The sequence below is a fragment of the Branchiostoma belcheri genome, unplaced genomic scaffold (genome assembly GCF_001625305.1).
Source record: "Branchiostoma belcheri isolate BF01 breed outbred unplaced genomic scaffold, Haploidv18h27 scaffold8, whole genome shotgun sequence".
Taxonomy (NCBI): domain Eukaryota; kingdom Metazoa; phylum Chordata; class Leptocardii; order Amphioxiformes; family Branchiostomatidae; genus Branchiostoma; species Branchiostoma belcheri.
This window is the reverse complement of record NW_017804464.1, coordinates 247,529-268,624: the sequence shown is the minus strand read 5'-3', so window position 1 is coordinate 268,624 and position 21,096 is coordinate 247,529. Positions and strand designations below refer to the sequence as shown.

The 21,096-nt window shown below is 45.6% G+C and overlaps 1 protein-coding gene across 1 annotated transcript; it reads right to left on the bottom strand.

The window, feature by feature from the left end:
- Positions 1-2,449: 2,449 nt before the first annotated feature.
- Positions 2,450-19,828, bottom strand: LOC109486235 (midnolin-like). Its single transcript, XM_019789966.1, has 7 exons — positions 18,889-19,828; positions 18,676-18,763; positions 18,254-18,310; positions 9,219-9,563; positions 9,015-9,099; positions 8,474-8,683; positions 2,450-5,293 (listed from the first exon to the last, which is right to left on the bottom strand). Exons 1-7 carry the CDS (start codon positions 19,146-19,148, stop codon positions 5,013-5,015), a joined length of 1,326 nt encoding a protein of 441 aa, XP_019645525.1. The 5' UTR covers positions 19,149-19,828; the 3' UTR covers positions 2,450-5,012.
- Between the last annotated feature and the right edge of the window lie 1,268 nt (positions 19,829-21,096).

Sequence of the window (21,096 nt, the reverse complement as noted above, 5' to 3'; positions counted from 1 at the left end):
CTGGGTCACAACAGATAATACTAGTCTATTACGTACTTGGCTCATCTAGTACAATCACTTGTTTCTTCAGCACCTTGATTTTGACTGAATTCTTTTTTGACCGTCAATGAATTTAACAAGTGCAGCACAAATGTGATACAAAAGTACAGAGTTAAGAAGCAAAACCTTTGTTTCACACTGTCAAAGGTGGCAGACAGACAGGTATTCAAAGGTAAATGGCCTGGAGTATCCTTATGACATCAGTAACCGAGCGACTGACATTTGATGTAAGCGTGAAGTCAAATGTGAAAAGGGTCAGCGGAAAATTAGAAAGAAAATGTCTGTAAAGTGGGTGTTCAATTGACTGATGGATTCTCTTGTTGGTTGGACCAAGGTGTTCTCAACTCGGTATTTTAGCCAGCGTCTGTTTTTCCGGCATTTCACGGCATTTCGCCACTCATGACAAAATTTTTGTTGGTTATAATGTATTGTCCCTTTGACATGGTCCCTGGTAAAGTTCTAATGCATTGTCCCTTTGATATGATCCCTGGTGAAGTTACTAGTATAATGCATTGTCCCTTTGATATGATCCCTGGTGAGATTATAATGGATTGTCCCTTTGATATGATCCCTGGTGAAGTTATAATGGATTGTCCCTTTGATATGATCCCTGGTGAGATTATAATGGATTGTCCCTTGTTTGGGTCAATTTTCCCAAAGGTTCCCTCTTTCATCAAGACTTCCCTTCAGTATTGTTCTGTAGAAAGATCTGAGCTCTCCCCAGGTGAAATAAGATTACACAGCCACTCCAACTTATTAAGGCTGGGCCAAGTTTTTACTTGTTTCTCAAAACCACACAAAAAAAAAACAATCAGTCATTAGTCATCAAGTGACAGAAGATTATGCATTATCTTGAAATGACAGTCACCAAGAATTTATTTAGCCAAGCACGCCTTATTACCGAGAACCAACAAATCAAATTGATATGGCCTGATCGCAAGATTTCGTGTTTCAATGTGTTACATTGTGAGGTGTAACCAGTTCAAATGTATACCTGCATGTTGATACTGTATTTAAACATGTTAAACATATAATTATTAGCAGTCCAGGCATGATTTATGTTCACTTTGATTCAGCCTATTGTCAGTGCAGTTTTTAGTTACGCTTGACTGACTACATGATAGGTGTGTCCTACGAGGAAGCATCCGGACCCTCGGCTACACCTACATAACTATGATATAGCTGAATCATTCTAGTTTAATAACATCAAGGTATTCAAAATATGCTCGCAGTTGTCTGAGACCTGGACAAGTCTTTGTGTTAATTTTTGTGTGGGTGGCAAATTGTTGACTAGAATTTCAATGTATGGGTATAAACCCGGACTGTTAATTGTAATGCAATCCTCTCGTTGCTATCATTTACAAATGCACAACATGCTCTCTTCACGGAGGGCCATATAATTATTTTTTAATCCTCTCCAACCCAACTGTTCCCTGAGAAAAACTGGCAAAACGCCAGGATTGAATATCACTTGAGTTGTCCTATGCTGTATATATACAGTTTTTATTATATAGCATATTCCACTTTAAAACTGGAGGGGGTAGCAGTTTCACATGTGAGGAAAATTTGCATTTGTAGAGTCTAATGCTCCCCTCCAAATTCAATGAAATATTACTGATAAGGAAATAGGCTTTTTCCACCTAGCTAGAAATGTATTGAAATGGAGTCACCTTCTGGCATATTCCTTTTTAAGACTGGAGGGGGTACAGATACAGGGCATGTAATGCTCCCCTTTAAATTAAATGAAATACTCCTTATAAGGCAATAGGGTTTTCCACCAGGCTAGAAATGTCTTGAATTCTTGGTGAATTCTTGGGGTCACCCTTAGATATCGTGTATTTAGCCATGTCAGAGTGACAGGAAATGCATTTCGTTTGCATGGTACATGTGTGTTGAACTGGAAGCGTCCAAATCGCTGGAGGGCAAAGGGAGACACCCCCCTCCCCCACGCAGACACACCTACCCCCCACCACCCTCACCTTCCGGGGCTCTACACACCTTTCCAACTTCACATAAATACTTCATGTAGCCTGAGTTAACTGTAAATTAAGCCCAACCATCTTTGGTGCAGAACAATTGCAGTTGGCTCTTGAACTGTGTAGTGGTCCTAACCTACTGTCTACCACATGACTAAGGGTCTAGAGACCACCAAATGATTTTAGCTTCCAATTTTTTGGTAACCTTTCCACTAGTTACTGTCCTTAGTTGTGTAGCAAAGAACCCAGTTTTTATTGACTTACTAGTATCAATCATATGAAACTATGTATTTGTGAATTAGGTACTATATTTTGCTAGTATTCTACATATGCCATGACTTTTAATATTTTGTTATATATGCATTAAACATTTTTTTCTACCCTACCTATATCAACCACTGTGGGTAATAAAAAAACACCATGACAAGTTGATGTTCATGATTTCAACCATTTCTGTTGGAATTTTTATTGAATGTTGAAGCGTCCTCTCCGGGACAAGTATTCCACAACTGGCATGAAATTGCGACATTACACCATCCAGCTTTCACACAGCATTGGCAAGAAAAGTTCATTTATGACACCAAAACATACACAGATAGAAAGAGAAGTTGACTGAATCATATAGTACTGCCACTGAAGTATATTCCATGATCATCACACATGAAATTGCATATCATACAATGTGCAAATACACGGAAAAAATCTCACCAAAAATACTTGGTTCTTCCCTACTCAATACCTGTCTAGCATGCAGTCCACACACATACGTAAATTGTTTATATATAATACATACTATGTATAACACATGTACAGGAGAATTGTCCTTCCAGCTATTCTAACACGTACATTCTATCAATACAATTACTATTGTCATTACTTTGACATAGATTAACTGTCATAGATGACGTTCTGTTTCAATAATCAAACCCTTCATTTGGTTTGACCCAACAAAATTCAAGCCTTCAGTTACACAGTCCATAGAATGCCAGTCCAGGCAACAGTTCTGAATTCCAACCTACCTAAGGAGAGTATGTACCTATTTACAATTGGGAGTTGTGATATGTACATTGGATTGTAGTTTTATTACGTATCATTTACAACTGTTGTACGGGGCGACCAGCTATGCAGTAGATGTATAAATACCACTCTGGGTCATCGGGCTAATAGAAGGATGTTACAGCCTGGAAACCTGCGTCACTGATTTCAATGTTGCACTCATGAGGAACTAAAGAGAAAGCCAAGGCAAATTGTAGCATACCTCAGGGCAACGGAAAAGCGTACAATTTAAAAAGTTTTATGAATCATGAACGTTCTCAATATTAAAACTTGTTAGAATACAAGGGGAGGGGGCGATGCTCTTGACATTCACATCTGTTGCATGGCTGGTCGCTACTGACAGAATAACACTGTTTAGTGCCTCAACTTGTAAGCTGAAGCTGGTGCCCGTGACAGACATACTGTGTGCGGAGTAGGTTAGCAAGGATTTTACCTAAACCTGCGAAGGTCAGGTCTACAATGACTGGATTAGGTCGAGAGGTACCAAGTGGCATTTCTAAAGGAGGGGGGGACTTCAGCACTCTAAACCTGTAGTAGTTAGTGCCAACTGTTTGTTTCTTCTTCTGAGATGAAGAAATGGAAATTCTCACATGGTGAGATGCATCTACCTAACTGAATTGATGTAAAATATGCTTTATCCCCACAAATAAAGACAAAAAGTGATGGACCTTAGAACACTGTTAGCTGTGCCTTTTTGTTTGTCAGATATCGGAGATATCAATATTTCAATTGTGGGATATAAAGTTTAGAGTGCTATCCCCTCCCCCTACAAGATGCCACTTCTAGTCTAACAGGTACTACAAATTCTACTACATTCAGTCCATATATGTGCTGTATGTTCTAACTTTTCCCAAGAGTAGGTTAGGAGTCGTCCAAAACATCTATGGTGGTATCAGGAAGTCTTTTATTTCTCTTTCAAGAGGAGGTATTTTCAAAAGTAGGCAGTGGAGGTGTTTGTACAAGTAAGTACAACAGTCAGGATGAAGACATGATTTGATAGTTTTCTGTAATGCAGCATGAGTTGTATTCCTGATAAATAATAATAATAATTGAGGATCACTGTGTTTTGACATTATAGCAATACACAAATGTATGCAGAAGAAAGCATAAACAGAGTGACATACCAAAAAAAATGTTAAGTCATAACATTATACAGGTTACAGAACAGAAAGTACCAGGACATAAACTTTGTACAAACTGGGTTAATTCAGGATTTAGTTAACTAACAGGCAGTTTGTTTCTGATCTGCAGGGCTAATTACAGCAAACATTAGAGAGGTAGCCAGCAAAAACTGACAAGTGACAAGATACACAGTGGATTCTGGGTAAGTATGTACATTTGCATGTCGTCCATGATGTATTTTCCAGTTATTTCTATCCATGGTAACGACCTAGCGCAAGGCCAGGGTTTAAGTCTTCATTAGTAGCCACAGTCGGCTGATATAGCCACATGGGACTGGGAACATTGCAAATGTCAAGCAACGATTCTTGTTATCAGTGTCAGAATGCATTGCCTATTATACTCACAACTTCTACAACAAGCACTAGTACAAGGGGGCTGAGACCGCCACGCTACCAACCTCACTAAAGGTAAACCTCAAACTAGCTCACACCCCATCTCTGACTAAAACGTCATCATACCACACAAAAGTCAATTGGTCCATTAATTCGATCCACCCCAAGACTAGAGGCCATATACTGCGTTATCTGTTAGTGGTTTTTATCACCCACCTAGTGCAGTGCAAAGGGACTTGCTCAGTAACCACAATGCCACAGCCCTTTAAACCTCACTCACCAAGTGACCTTGACCCTAAGGTCAACAGTTCAAGTTTGAATTGCAGGCAAGCAACACCCAATGGCATCAACTTGAGTTGTCAGGCAAGGATTGCAACCAACTCGGGTCAAGCCAGTCAAGAAAACGTCAAACAGTTTGATGTGTCGTTCAAGCGAAGACGTATTCCGGGTTGATCTTGGGGTAGCCGTTGCTGTCGGACGCGGCCACGGAGCTCTCAATGTCCATGTCCACAGACGCGCCGGAGTCGCTACTACTGCTGCCCGTACTGTCCGTCCGCGAGGATTTCCTCCCGCTGGTCCAGTAGGGCGTGCGCTGCTCCCGGCGGGCCTTACGGCGCAGTCGTGTCTGCTGCATGAGGAGCTGGAGCTGCTCGACCTTCCCTCTCGTCGCACGATTCTCCTCGTCCATCCGTGCTGCGCTCATCTCAGCTGTAGGAAAACACACGGGAGAAGCACATGTTATTATCACATTTGTGCTTCAATGTTGTATTCACCATCAATCAATGTCAGAATGTAAAGCACAACGCACCCAACCCAACCCACTACAATCCTTCCCTGTCCAGCCTAACATAGCTGGAATTCTCTGACAACCCAACACAGCCAACCAACACAGCAAGATATACTCTACTCAGTCAATCACTGGAAATTGAAGAGACAAAATACTGCAGGCTTTTGAATATGTCAAATGTGAAATTTTCTTGTCATGGGAGGGGGGTTCCTGGGCCTCTCAGGGTTTTCATATGTATGTCTGGCACTGAAAACAGTGACCCCCACAGTCGCTGGCTGCTATTCATCATTGGGACATTTATTCAATCAAAGCCACCATGGACAGGGCATTTGCGAGCCAAATTTGTCCTTCCTTTGTCGCTGGGAATTGTCAACAGTACGCAGTAAAACATCCGCAGGAAGTGTATGTACAGGGTTACATCATGCATTGTTGACAGAGCTGAATGTCTATCCTGTTGACAGCCATGCCACCCCGAGGCTTATTTCCTATTATGCTCAAAGCTAGCTGAGAATTATTGCTGCTGTTCACAATGTGTAACCAAAATGATTATGAATTTAATCTGCCATTCCAAACTCACGCTGTCATAACAGTTTTTGTTGTAAAAAATGTAAGAAAAATCTTGTGCTAATCATATTATTGTAATTTTATAGGTAGCCGGATGATGCTAAATCTTGGGTTTAATCAGATTGTTATTTCCTAGCTAGCCCTCTACAGAATACATGAAGGGTTTTGCTTCCAGTGGCACATACATGTATCTTCTCTGTGTGGTAAACAATCTTCAGGTAACTTCAACTCTTTGATGGCATCAGCCCGTAACATTAACGTTTTCCACTGCAAGCACCCCTTTCATGAAGAAGTATCTGCATGTTATATCCCTAGGTACCCTTCTGGGCACTTGCACCAGCGAGCGGCCCTCATTTGACATTCTCACCATCATACCCCGCTGCAACATTACCATATAAGGCAAGCGCTGCGCTGCAACTAATGCCCTACAAGGAAAGAACTTTCATTCATAGCGGCGTGTGCGGAGGCCCCCGTGTTCCAGCCCAGAGTAGTGCTGTTTCAGGAATATATATATATATACATGATAAATGGCAGCACAGCTAAAAGCACTGGCAGGCTTCTCATACTTTGTTGCTGATCCTTGCAGGGGAGGATGAAATATCAGACTCTGGACTCAGGTGCTATCCTATCAAGAGTACGAACATAAAACCACTCTCAAGATATTTTCTAAGCTGATTTGATGTGTCTACACTAATCTGTTGTGCACAGGGACTATGCCTTTTCTTCATCGGGGTTGACAAAACAGGTCGCGACACATCTTATAGAAATTTCACCCTTTTGTGCCCCTGTACTTACACAAAACACTGCGTCAATCCATCAAAATTAAAATTAATACAGATCATTTTCAATGTACCTGCATGAGCTTATCACAAACTTTTGCCAAAATCATTGTGCAAGTCATGGGGGTTTCTGCTTCTATTTCGGGTACCGTACTTCCGGTTCTCGGGTTGTGGATTTCCATTTCTCATTGACTATTCCCCCACGAGCTTTAGCCAACAACACAGAGGAAATCAGGTGGAATTTTGCTTCTATTTTGGGGAACTTCCTCTACCAAAGTTGTCATTCCTGGTTCTCGGTGAACGTGGGAGGGTGAGGGATTTACAGACCACCGCTCAGGCCCGTGTTTTAAGACGGATCTCCTCTGCCTATTCCTGGGCATACCCTGATTGAATGAGATGGCAGCATGAATGGAAAGCGTGGGCGGAAGGAGCCATTCAGGCTCCAGCTCCGCATCTTAAAGGTAATGTATGTTCAGAGTCATGAGCACCAGCCGCAGATCTATTTTGGGCCCGGTGATATTCCCTGTGATCGTGAGATGGGGCCAGCTTAGCGCTGTGAATGAATGAGCGAGCAGCGTGGGTGGATGGGGTTGAGCACTGTTTATGGCTGCCTATTTCCACTGGGGGCTCAGGAGCAACCCCATGACTTCATCAGCATGAGTGCTGAATGCCAAAAACTCACAGTCCCAGAATGGAGGGGAGCGAGAGCGAATATTGTCTGCAGGGCTGCTGCTCAGACTTTTTGGGTTGCTGAAAAGTAGTAAAAATTAGGCTGAATAATTTGCCATGACAAGCTACATGTTGGTTGCAAGCATGAAACTCTGCTCATTTTTCTGGCATATGATTCTCCCTATTTGGCCAACTTTTGCTAGTTTTGAAGCCCCCCAAGGAGTCAGGGTGTGGGAGCAAGTATATTTCCAAGAAAAAGAGGAAAATTGAGAAGCAGGATTGATCAAACCATGGCTTGACCCACTTGTCCTTACATATTCAGCAGAGCTGTTATGATGGCACAGCTGGATTATGATGAATGCATGGAGGCAATGGGAAGCCACGTAAATTATCCAGTCTGATAATGAGCAGCCTTTGTATCATCCAACAAAGCCGAGATGACAAATGACCTGAAGGACCAGAAGATAACGTCTCATCTTCTAAGATTTTCCCTCATTTTCAGTTCTACCCTGCCCCGGAACTTGAGCACCTGCCAAGGGCACCCATGTGTGCAGGTTTGATATGATTTGCACATAGATCAGCAAACTGACCTCTCGGTACAGAGTTATACCTCACTGATAGATGGAGGAAACCCTATGAATGGAATGCGGGGGAAAAGAGGAGATAACAGACTTCAGCTATGTTTTTGCAATTTCCAGAGAGCACTGACCTAAACCTCCATGTGCCCCCCACCAACTCCAGGTGAAATTGAATGGGGAAATTTGTGAGGGGTAGTCACCAGTCTTGCAGCTAAGACTGATTGCATAGCCTGCTTTCAGTAATACATGTAGAGGTGTGGAATGACGTTTTCAACAGATGTTGAGGGCTGTGTTGGCTGTCTTAGCTTTCTGTCTAACCCTACAGTATTCTCCAAGCAGATGTCATGGTAACATGTTCTGACTGCCTGGCTTTAGCTTCTCTGACAGCTGCCAACACTTGGCCAGCCATTCAGTGAACAGAACAAGCTACCACAACATCTACTTGGAGATCACCCTGCAGTAAAATGATTGTTCTTTCCTTGTAGTAGCTTAGATAAATGCTGTATCTTACCAGGACTGCGGGGAGGGGGAGGTGGCGTTGGTGTGCGAGGTCTGGTGGTAGTTGTCGTCTCCGGTGCTGGGGGGTCACTGGACAGAGTGCCGCCAGGTCCGAAGGAAAACCGCTGCGTCGCTCCCAGGAGGTCGTTGAGGATGTGCAAGATGGTGTTGATGTCTCTCCGGGGCCTACCCTGGTCATCTTGAAGGGAAGGACTCAATGTGCCTGTGAAGAAGGACATGAGATGTTAGATCTAGTTCACTAAATATGCTGTTTCTGCTTTTCCAGTCACCACTCACATATTACAAGGGCCACCATCAATGGCAGACAAGGAGGTGGTGTGATGACATCCGAGACTGGATGGGCAAAATTACCACTAGCAGAGTGCTCTCACAGAGCCAGAGGAAATGGAAGAGGATACTGGATGCCACTTCTTCAGTCCCCAGCTGTCAGGCATGAGATGGAACTAGGTCAGGTAAGGGTAAAGGTAAATTTCCAATAGCACCAAGAATGATGTTATAGGATTTGGTTGAAATCTTATAAGAGATGAACTCACCAGAAAATGTCCCTGAGTAGATGCCTGGTCCATGGTTCTTGATGCTCTCAATGAATGCACCCTGCTTCGAGGAGGAAGATGACTTCTGCAAATGAAAATGTGGGTGATTAGTTTACTGGTAATGAAAGTATTCTTTGCAAAGCAATATGAGCTATCAAACTAAAGCTAAACAAAGCCATTGGATTGGATCAAGTTTGTATGTACCTGTTGTGATGCAGAAGATGATGAAGAAGATGTTGATGTTGATGATGTTGTTGATGAAGAAGAAGAAGAGGATGATGATGCTGAGGATGTGAACGATTTGGACGGATGGTGGCGGGATGACAGCGGCGTGGCAGTGGTCGTCGACTTGGCCGTAGCAGCAGCAGAGCTGAAGGAGGAGGATTTGCTATTGGTTGTTGCGAAACGTTTGTAGGCTGCTCCCTGATTGGCCGGCTGGTGGCTGGCGGGGATCTGGTGGGCCGCGAGCTGCAGCTGCACGAACATCATGTGGTCGCCGACTCTCAGCGCCAGGGTCAGGGGAGACCGGCCGGACAGGAAATCATTCACCTGGACAGGATCAACAGAGAAACAACGGTCAGCACTGTGTAGCCATATATGGTATGGTACTATTATGTTATACAAACGAGCGGCAAACATTATCATATACTATATTCCGAATTTGCAGGTTACTGGAGTGCACGTGAGTAACATCTCTTATCAGTATCAATACATTCAGTTTCTGGTTCACTTGCATGATTTTTAGCTGTGATCTATCCATGTGTCTTCTTCGTTAACGACCTAGCTACAGTGTTTCTGGTGCATTGCTTTGACACGTGACATGATGCAGTATAGCCTAGTTATGACATGACCCATTTTCCCTAGTCTCCCTCAGGCTCCTTTCAGGGAGTTAAAAATACATAGAAATTGGCCAAATATGACAATGGCCCTTATGTGGCAAATTTCTATTATTTGGTGCAAAGGGGTCCGTTGGAGACTAGATATATTTCCAGGATAGCCCTGAAGATGTTATGTGATGATGCTACAGTACAGAAGCACAACACTACTCGATAACAGGTGGGTACCCCCTACCGCCCCATGTTCACGTTTAACAAATGACCAGTTATCTGTTTCCAGCAGCTGAATGCTCCTCTCCGTGACTAGAAGCTAGTAAAACTGATCATTCGGCGCCCCCAGTTCTTCCCAAAATAAATCTACACTGCCTTTCATGAGATGTGGAGGGATTTCCAAGCTGCCGATGCCCTTTTATGGACATCCAACTGGCGTACAGTAATGGGGAACTTATTCAAGATTACAGTCTCCTCCTACTGGATGGTATTACTTTGGGGGCAACCCGGCTTCAGATGATGACTCAAGTGAGGGAAGCCCAAAGGAGTATTTTCCAGTAGGAGGGTTTTCTCAGATAGGAGTCATTTGCATTTGCCGGGCGACCGGAAGCGCAGCTTGTGCTAGACTTTGTAGCTGTGCCAGGGCCATGCTTTGAACTAGAAGTCAAAAGGGCAGTCAGATTTCCCTGTACGGCTGTAGGCCGCCGCTTTGTGCCCGTCCAGTGGTTGTAATAAAAATTTCCACGGCCATTTCCTGGCCTTTTTATCCAACAAGTTGTTACTGCCCTAGCCATTACAGGCTGCTATACATTGCATGATAATATCCTGACTGCATTGTAACATTTTGTACAACAAAAATGCTACAATCATGGAGCAGGATATAAATATCTTGCAGTTCCAGCTTACTCCTATCTACCTAGAATGCATCAAATGTACCGCATCCCAAAAGAGCTTTCTTGCAAAATGCATTTAGCCATGCATTTAGCCTATATATCTGAAATTGGGCTTAGGGCAGACCAGTAATGAGCATATGGGGAGTGATGGAAAATATTAATACAGACGCAATTGCTTGTCCCCCACGTCAGCCTCATGGGTGCTACAGTACTCTAGACAATACAAGGTTATCTGTAGACTGTACATGCAGCTTTGCTTGTCTTGCACAAAGGCAAAACACTCAACTAGACCACCCCCAAGGACAAGATGGCGTCCCAGCTCCCATTCAGGTAGTTTGTTCCCATTTATCTTAGTACTGAGTACTCTGCAGAGGAAGCCATCCCTATGTGGAATAACACCGTCAATTTATACCATTTTTCATCATGAGAAATTGCAGTTACCGACTCAGGCAAATCACAGAAAGTCAGACATTTCCGTTCTTGCAAGGGTTGTTTGTATTGGGGCAGCCTTCAACTTTAAACGTAACAGTGCTAACACGATCCAGGGTCGGTCCCCAACATTGAAGTTTTCCTAAATCGTTCAACACATTGTAGTGTGTGATACTAGGAGGAAGTTCTTTCTATTTAAGTCTGGGGCTACTATGGCATCATTGGCATGGTATGCATCATGTGAAAAATGGGTGCAAACACGATACAACACAAATACGTCCTCCTATATACAAAAGAGTTGCCTGTGAACTTTCCATCAATCAATGTGGAGTGAGGAAAATATATTTGATCAATGCCGGGGGCTGGTCCCCCTGCCGACCTGTCGAAGTAGGCAAACATTCTCGGCAATGTTTGAGAGAACGCCCTCGGTGTTGACTCTACTGAACAGCGGCCCTGCGTGGACCTTGGTCGCGAGAAACACGGTCAGTTTCTCCCGGTAATGAGTGTGTGATTATGCCGGCAAATTGCTGTCTTTCATATGCACGTTACCCTGGAGCAATTTTGTTTTTCTTCGCCGGGTTTTGAGCATGGGATCTGGCTAGCTAGGATCTCAAATCGTTCCCCTTGAGAACACGAATGGTAGACGGGTTTGTTTGCACAATTTTGCGGGGCGGCTGCTTGCAATAATCCGCCCGGACAAGGCTGGCAATCGTGGCATCTGCGCATTGACATAGTAAAGCTCCAAGGGTGTGAAACTCTCCAGATTTTCTTTGTGATGCACACACGATGTTGCAAAATGGTTCGCTTTTTTAATTGTATGCAGACTATTTACTGTGGGGTTTCCCGTTCCGATCTGTGTAAGCTCCATTGTTGCTCTCCGGTGCAAAAGCCATTGTTTCTAACACCTTCTTCCTCTCGTTTTGTTCCTGTTTAGGGTGGGGAGGGGGTAGCTGTAATAGTGTCGTCTCACGGGACCAGATCTAGATAAAAAGCGACTGAAACACTTCAGTGTGGACTCACTTCAATGCGCGACGAAAATCCATTTTTGACGGATTAACACGACCACGGGATATTAATACTATTTATAGATAAGAGAGAGAGATAAAACGAGGAAAGTTTGGTGGTCCATATTTTAATATTTTAGCGTGCGAGCGCCGATTCGGCTGGTTCAAACGAGCGTTCTCACGGCTGTGCTGCATATGCAGATGACCTAAGAGGTCAACCACAGGGCTCGCAGACATATGTTGCTTTCATTCAAATATAATACATTTAGACTGAATTATGTAAAGGAAAAGAAATAAAAGTCTTTCCTCTATGTACAGAACTGTAGTAAAAAGATGTGCCCATACAGAGTGTTTCTAAACATATTACATGCGCGTTTGGACATGCCCTATACGGAGATAATTTTGCCCGACTGTTTAAAATCAACACGATTACAATTGCACCTCCCCTTTCACACTGTGACGTGTCTAGACACGGTTGTCGAATTGCCGCAAATTGCCGAGTTTTCACAAGTTTCGGGTGTCACCCCGAGCCTGCTAGAACAGAAGGCGGGGCTTAGGGCCTCAGTTCCTCCCACGCAAAAATAATTGTTGTAAGCACAGTTCTGGGATTACCCTCCCCGGGGAGCTAGCATAGTCAATTACCATTGCAGTGCGAGCTCATTGTTAACTCGAACCGAAAAAAGATGCAAAGAATGGGCAACGTCAGCTGTTCTACCCACAGAAAGAGACGGGTTATTATCAATTATGCCCCCATATTTGGTTGTGCAGTCCATATTTGACATGAAAGCTCAGCCGCAAAGTTTTACACCATTCCCTGGAGACGACAGCTCGCTGTGGATCAAATAGTGGCAGCCGTCAATCTTATACACCGTTTGAATAGAAAACAGCGTTTGTGGGAAAGAAAACAAATGTCTTGCGGCTGGGGGACCATGCCGGAATATTGCATGCAGATGCCCCCAACATCGACCCCTCGCGTTTCTAGCTGAAGCTTTTGTTTGTGAGTTCACCCTAGTCTGACCCTCTCTTTACGATTTGTGAGTGGGGAGGGGGTTGCAGGGATAAGTATCGTGACGAATGGGGGTGTAGTTCTGTAACAACGTCGTGTTATGTCCGTCGAACAGACGGTTCTTTGGTAAAAGAGAATGTTTCAAAAGAATGTGCGATCTGAAGCACTGTGGCACACTACAACTCGACAGATGTTAACGTTACTCCACGGTCGCGACCTCTAAAAATATCGGGGCCCTAGAACTGCAATTTCAAAGGTTGCCATAGCCAGAGAAGTGGATGTTTGAAACAAACGTTGCTGTCTCCACACACGCTTGGGTTGCGTTGTTGGACCTTCAGCACGTGATTTTGGGGTACAGCTGACTCACCGGGGCCCACCCTCCCCCGCGCCCAGGTATGCCCCGGGCCTTCGCGGAAGCCCCACCGTACGGCCGCATTCTTTCCCCAAAACACCTGAAACGGAACCTTAGTCACGGGGACTTCCTGTGCTGCAACAACATTACCAACACACAAAAAACTTTCACAGCTGATCGGAGAGAAAGACATGATTTTTTTTCTTCTTCCACCCTCTAATAAAGCAAACTCTCGAGCCTGGCAACCCGGGCAGTCGGTCAACAAATCCTGAGGGCGCGGGCAGGGAAAAGCCATTAACGTTGTCTGAATAGAGCTTGTCCTGCTAGAGATTATCATCCGACAAGGGCACAGCTGCCCACAGAATGCCGCAGCCCTCCCCCACCCCTGTTCAGGGGGACGTGTCCAGGCCTGTCAACTGCTCACCTGGCGTAGCAAGTTTTGCAGAATGCAGGTGGCGACTTCTGAAGGGCAGTAATATTTCAGACTTTGGGAGAAAGGGGAGGGGGCATGTCCCAAAATCAGGGATCCGGACCGCGTTGGGTTTACCTAAGCTGGAGCCCTGACCTCGTCCTGCGGACTAAAAGGATATACACGCCCCACGCTAGACGCAAATATCCCATTGCCCACAGGCGCCTGTTTGGTGATGCTAACACAGCTGATCAGCTGGTTTGCATCACATGCCTGTAGTGTGAGGCACAGGGGTGTTTCCAAAAGGACAACCTAAACACTCACCAAAAATCACACTGAGGAGCTACGCGAGCCATTGTGGCTTCATCCAAAATTCACAAGGAAAAAAGAGGAGTGTCTACAATCTATTGACCTTCCTTTCAATCATTTACTTGGTGGGGTCAACGTCTCCACCCTGAAGGGCTTTGTCGGTGCTTCAATATCGCTTTTAAAGGGTTGGGTCCACCTGAATTCCTTAATCTAACATTTTCGGAATGCTTTAAGGCAAGGCAGTCACTTATATAAACGACACCGCTGCAAATATGCGACGTTCTTTCACGAGCGCTGCAAACTTTGCTCTTTTTGATTTATCAGAAAAGTTGTGCCATTCACGACCGCGTTATTTGCCACGGGTCGAAGACTGAAAGTACGACATTTGCAGTCACTCACTCCTAATGGAAAATGTTCTGCAGCAGCCACATTGGCGTTCTGAATGCGTGACGTGCCTGGCTTCGATCTATAACTATTTCAGGCTATTACTGAGGCATTGGTACTAAACGTTTTCGCAAATCGAACGGGGGCAAGGTGACTCCGTTTGGGGAATTCTAAAAACTCACATCTAAAAGAAAACTGAGCTCGCAGTCTGGTTTCGTTGATCAGTTGCTCTCGCACAGAAATTTCCCTGCAGTTTCGTTCATAACGAAAGCGTGACTAAATCGAATCAGCTAAACATAATTTACTGGGAAAGAATTACGTGTGTATGAATAAAGACTACTAGTATTCCCATACAAATGCATGACGTACTGTGTGCTCCCTAAAAACCTGACAAAAATATCACTAGTTTTGTACGACCAAAGAACGCGAGTACCTTTTTTCGGGGGGGGGGGGGTGAAAGGTTGTTCCTTTGCGGGGGTGAGTCTCAATAAACATTGTGTACAAAGGCTATAATGGATTTCTGCTAGCCCAGCTGATTTGGGCGGCCCTGAGCCGTCCACCCCCGGGTCCTGCTCCAAACAATAGGCAGCCCGTCACTCAGGGATCACCTGGCCGGCCGGTCTTCCGGTGTGTTTCCGTCCGGCAAAGTTATTATCTCGGCTTACCGAAGGGACGTCGCATTATCCGTAATAACAGCGTGTTTTCTTCACTCTTGATGGAGAGTGGTGTATGATAGACAACGGGGCATATGTTAGAAGGTCACAATCTCCTCCACCAACCTCTGCTTGGATTGTACACTAAACCCCCCTCCACGCACACACACATCCTACCCCCTACCTGTACGTGTGCATAGCAGCATAAGAATCGTGAGGTTACCCGCGGTTGCTTGGCTTCCGGTTTTCGGAAAAGTGTCTACAGCAACATTTTTTGACAGTACAAAAAGGGAAAAATTATTTCACACCAGCTTTGTCCTATACAATGACGACATTATTTCACACTAGCTATAAATCATGTCCTATACAATGAGAATGACGAAAGGACATGTCTCAGCGAGAAAAAAAGGCATATCTTTAGCCTCGCTCCAGTACTTATTGTAATCAGTAAACGTCCAGGGTCCAAACATAGCCCCGTCTCGCGCCATAGCAGCCTTTTGTGCGGCCCTACCCCCAACCTTGGGGTAACCTCGGGCTGGCAGCGGGTTGGATTGCCAAAGCAAGACGCGCGGGAAGTATCAACAAACCGGGCAGGAACTGCGCTGATATCTGCTGTAAGCTCAGATGACAGACTGGGCGAGGCTTTTGTAAAGTTGACTTGAACCTAGACTCACGACTTCACAGTATCCGTGATGTACAGACTTTGCTATCTAGAAGAACACTAAAATGATTTAGCTTACTTATTAGCTACTTATTTTTTTCGTCCTGAAGGGGGCCAGGAAAGAGTTGGGGGAGGGGGTCAGAAAGGGGATCCCTGAGTGTTTGTTGTGTTGGACCGTGCGTATGACCTTACAGGCTTTGTGGTGCACAGACAGTGTCGTCTGAAATGTTTCAGTCTAATTTTCTTGTCCCTGAAGAGAGAACACAGAGAGAGTTTTAGGGGGGACAGAAAGGGGGATCCCTGGCCGCTGGGCGACCTTGCTACTGTTCGGCAGGGTGAGAACAATCAATTCGACGTGCACTCCTTTCCAGCTCGGGTTACTCCAACCTTCCAATTGCATCGCTGTACCATGATTGCCCCGCCAGCTCAGGACAATGTACATAATCAGGACGCTTTTCCCAGCGACGCCACGCATTCTGAACCACGCTCCTGCCCTGTCCCGGCCTGCTCTACCCCGGTTATTCTACCCCCTTATCAAACCTACCCACCCAATAGCGTGGCGTGGACGACTGGCGTGGCTTCGCTTGGGGCTGTCAACAATAAATAGGAGGTTACGCGCCAGCACAGAGAGGAGATTTCTCGAGTATTTATTTAGGCTAAGCAGATCCGTTCTGCTGGTTGCAGAGGACTCTCTTCATGCTGACCAGACTCTTTTGATTTGCCCGTCGCTATGATGAATGTCTGACCAGGGGACACGAGTGGCAAAGCCATACAAAGCAGCCCCCCTCCCCCTCCCGCCAGCTTGCGGCCTGTCTCCCTTCAAGTTAAATCGGCCTCACCGTAACACCCCAAGCAACTATGCATATCACAATACAGAAAGCCGTCTCTACACCCTACTGGCCCCCCAAATAGGGGACTCTCGCCATGTTGGGAACAGGGTCGCCAGTTGTTTGCAGCACTCCCCGGCTGCATGCATACCTAAACACAAACTTCCCAAACACAAAGGTTCTTTCAGGGCAAGCAACCAAGACAACTTTAGTCTCAGCTCCTATTTCTGTCACGAAGTAGAAGAAAAGAATGCATTGTCACCGCCCTTTTATCTGACAAAATCTTTTCATTTGAATAACCCAGGAGAGCTCGATTTGTCATTGCGACGTGTTTGTATTTCCCCTGGGCAGCTAGGACGAAAGAGAGGACATGCAAGAATAGTCCCATAGCCTATCACCTCATCAAGTATGGACACCCCTCCCAGAGTTCTCAGATACTAGATGTACTTTACAGATCGGTACCTGACGACTGACACTTTGTACCTGTGCAGTAACATTAGACTGAGATTGTCTCCTCTACTATGATGCTATGCAGATGACTCTAGACTATAACAACCCCCATGCTTGCTAACTCAGTTTTGTAGGTTGAAGTGGGTTTTATTTTTAGAGAGGTTTGCACCCATATTTAGGAATCGGAGGGAATCTCCTGCAAGTTGAGCAGCAGGTCGTGGTTGTGCGTGCCCTGTGTCCGCCGCAGAGTTTTCCACGGCGTGTGCAGCAATCCGATAAGCCAAGCTTCCTGCGATGTCGCACCCCCGCCTGGACGGTCCCATCGCGCGACCCACCGGAGGGGAGGGGCAGGGTGGTCTGAATAATGCATGGATCCTCAAGTGCAGCTGACGCCAGCGCGTGGATCAGCTGAGAGAAGCCGGGCAGGGGACATCCTGACACGATATCACGGTGCATTGCCAAATCTAGAGCTGCATACTTTAGCAGGCTTGACCCCCTACTCTAGCCTCCCGTCCACGCGCGAACATTCCCTGTCACTGCGTCCCAGTGCTAACCTATAGTCCTACATTCTGGACTTCGCCCTGGCAAGAATGACCGATCTGAGCTACGCAGCTCTGCGTGCATAGATCCACCTCATAATAAATGCCTACTGTGTAATTCCACCAAGATTTTCAGTGACCACAGAAAGACATAGGGGCGCCAATGTGTGCAAACTTTAAACGGGACTTGGTCTGTGCCCACCCACACCTAAAATCTACCACTGTACCTCTGGAGTCTATCTTGTGAGCTATACTATGTACACAGAACTGCGGGCCTGCGTGACAAATAAGCCAACCCTGCCAGGCCCACGGGAAAATACACACTGGACCACAATGGAGTGAAAGCTAATATGAAGCCTGCCTCTCCCGGACTGGTGCTTTGGGGCTTATGGCATGGGGCCCAGTGGGCTGTGCCACAGGGACGCCACAAAAACATTCCTGAGAAAAACCCAGAGAATAATGTAATATGTGTGTGTGCAAGTTGTGGGGTTCTTACCTGTGTTTCTGATAAACTGTCCAGGGCCTGCATAACCGTTTGTTCTGGTCTTTGAGACTGCAAAAAAGAGAGAGAAAGAAAGGTTCAAACATAACCCAGTGTGTCACGGAGTGCCATGCAGACCAGGCCCATTCATTATCCCAGATATATTGCCATGGGTGGCAACCTATATACAATGCATGCACGGAGACATTAGGTTTACACTGTGACGTTGATATCATATTTCTACACCACCCAAAACACACCTATCTACGCTTTCTGCACACAGAATATCATCTCAATTGCAAGTATCTGGCATCTCCGGTTAGCTAAGGGGAACACCTGGAATATTTAGGCCGGGTGAGTGTCATTGTTAGCCGTGCGGCGGTGTCGGGTTGTTTCCTGGCAGGCGCCAGGGTGAGTACACAGACCGGGGTACTTACGATCAGGCCGGACTCCACGGCCGGCAGCAGCGTGATCCTACTTCCTTCTGACACGGCGTTCTCGTCCAGGGAACCCCGCTTCAGTTGTCTGAGGGGGAAGGAAATAGGAACTAAGCATGGAAACTGTCTACACACAGCAGAAACTAGAGCTACGCCAAAGTGGCCCCCCTATGTATACACCCTTGTGTAGATCAGATATATGACGGTACTTACTTGTCCCGATGCAGCAACATAATTCTGTCCTTGGCCACTTTCAGCTGTTTGGATATCCTTCGCTTTAGTTCCTCTACAGTCTCATGACAAGGTACGTCTAGTTCGAATTGCCCACCAGTGGTGGGGTGAATGGAGATCCGCATGCGGCGCGCGGCGGGCCGGGAGCCCGGCGTCCCGGAACACGGGTGCGTGCTGCCGCAGCTGCAAGAGTCTTCCGCCGTCCTGGCCGGGCGTTTGGGTCTCCGCACATTCATGTCCATGATTTCACAAATAAAACCTGCAGTCCGCACACAGAATACAACAACACGATCCGACAGGAGAGGGGATTCCTTCCAAAGTAGACGTTCCGAGCAGTTCCAAGTAGTCCCTCTGTATTTTCTGACTCCTTTCAGGAAAGTGAAGACATAGCCGCCTGCTCTCGGGCGCGCTGCTGACTACTAACGTTACGCACAATGTTATAACAGCCGACGGGGGAAGTGGGAGGGTTGTGTGGAAGGTCAACAAGCCTCGACCAATCGCGGCGCAGGAAGACCACCGCCTACGTCACCTGATATTTTCATAATAACCCCGGGAGAGGGTGTACCTGTTATACTGAGGGCTGTTCTCTCACCCAAGCCGCGTCTGTCCATTCACGCCACATCCATGACAAAAGGTGTCCCTTCATCTAGACTTGATGAGTCTGTTGTTACTTCTATTCTTCTTCCGGCGGGAGAAATGTTGTAGTCTTGTTGGCATTGTACAATCACGAGGGTGCGAATTTCTGAGCAGACTACCGGAGATTTCTGTCAACACAATGCCGCTAGTCATCTGCGCCTCTTGATTTCGAAACAATCGACATTTTCTCTCCTTGGGGGGAAAAACGAAATTAGTTGTTGTCTGGCATGGGGAGAATTTTACTCAGACAGATGAAATCGAAATTATCAGTCTGTATTTTTGTTGTGATGTGTGGATCCTCTTTGTACGGTAACCAGATAAAAAGAGATAATCTCTGTTCGTGACGTCTTTGTCGTGTGGTATTTTTTGGCCTTCAGCTCGCCAATATTAATCTTCCGCTGCGAATCATGTATAAACCATGAAGATTTAGTCATTATGTCTGCTTTCCTGAGGGAAGGGATGCGAAAACGTCCCTCCAAGAGACGTTTTGTATTGATTCATGCATATTTAACCAGACTGCCATGACACACAGCGGGCGACGTAAGCACCTCGCGTGTCACCTCATGACGTCATATCCGGTTACACATCTTCTGGGTTGCCCCATACGGGGAAACTGGGCCTCGCCGATACTGATAACGATAACAGTACACATATTTCCACACAGTCATGCTGCAAACTACGTTAACCGGAATAGGGGCTATATTTGCCACCTGCATACGTAGATACGCAGTCATCAAATATTTGGGTACAGAATAAGGACTGTATACACTAATTGCTTGATATGACTGACCGTATTCCTGGCGGATACTGCTATATATGTATCCGTGCCTAGAGTTAATGATTTCCAGAACGCAAAGTTCGCGAGGTCAATGAAAAACTGGCCTCAATATATGCTGCAGGCTTTTTTAAATGTTGTATACTTAGTCCTAGACATTAAAATATTCTTCTCATTTCTTATCAAGTACGACGTACTAGTATTGTGTCTGTGCTGTTTGTCTGTTTGTTTGTCTTCCTATATCCCAGTCCTAAAAGATCCTAAAAGACAGGAAGAGAGGAGACAAAACGCAGACTACCCTAGGACATAGATATACGTCTATAACGTTGTCTGCCCAATGTCGCAATTATCGAATTCTCCATGACCCTCGAATACAGGACGCTCAGTTTGCGCCACTTATCTTATTTTTTCCACGGCGGTACACTCGACGTCATCGATAGAGCAAGTCGATATCTCGCCCGCCCGTAATTGATTATACAGGGAGGTACACGCAAGGTACTGGCGATGGAAAAAAAGGCAAGGCCGACCTCCCTATGTCATCATGGAATCTCCCATCCGAATTCACGGCCAATCGGCAATTTCCCAATGGTTAGGAATAAGGACAAGGGGCTAACACAACTCTGCTGTGCAAGCAAAGGCTTCGGCTTAATAAAGTTATTTTTGACGCGTATTTAGGCATTTTATCAGACGTTCGTACTGGTATTTTTCGCCACCCAAGTGGCCATACAGCCATCAAATGATCTGCTTGGAGATTTGATAGGACCAGAAATATGAAATAC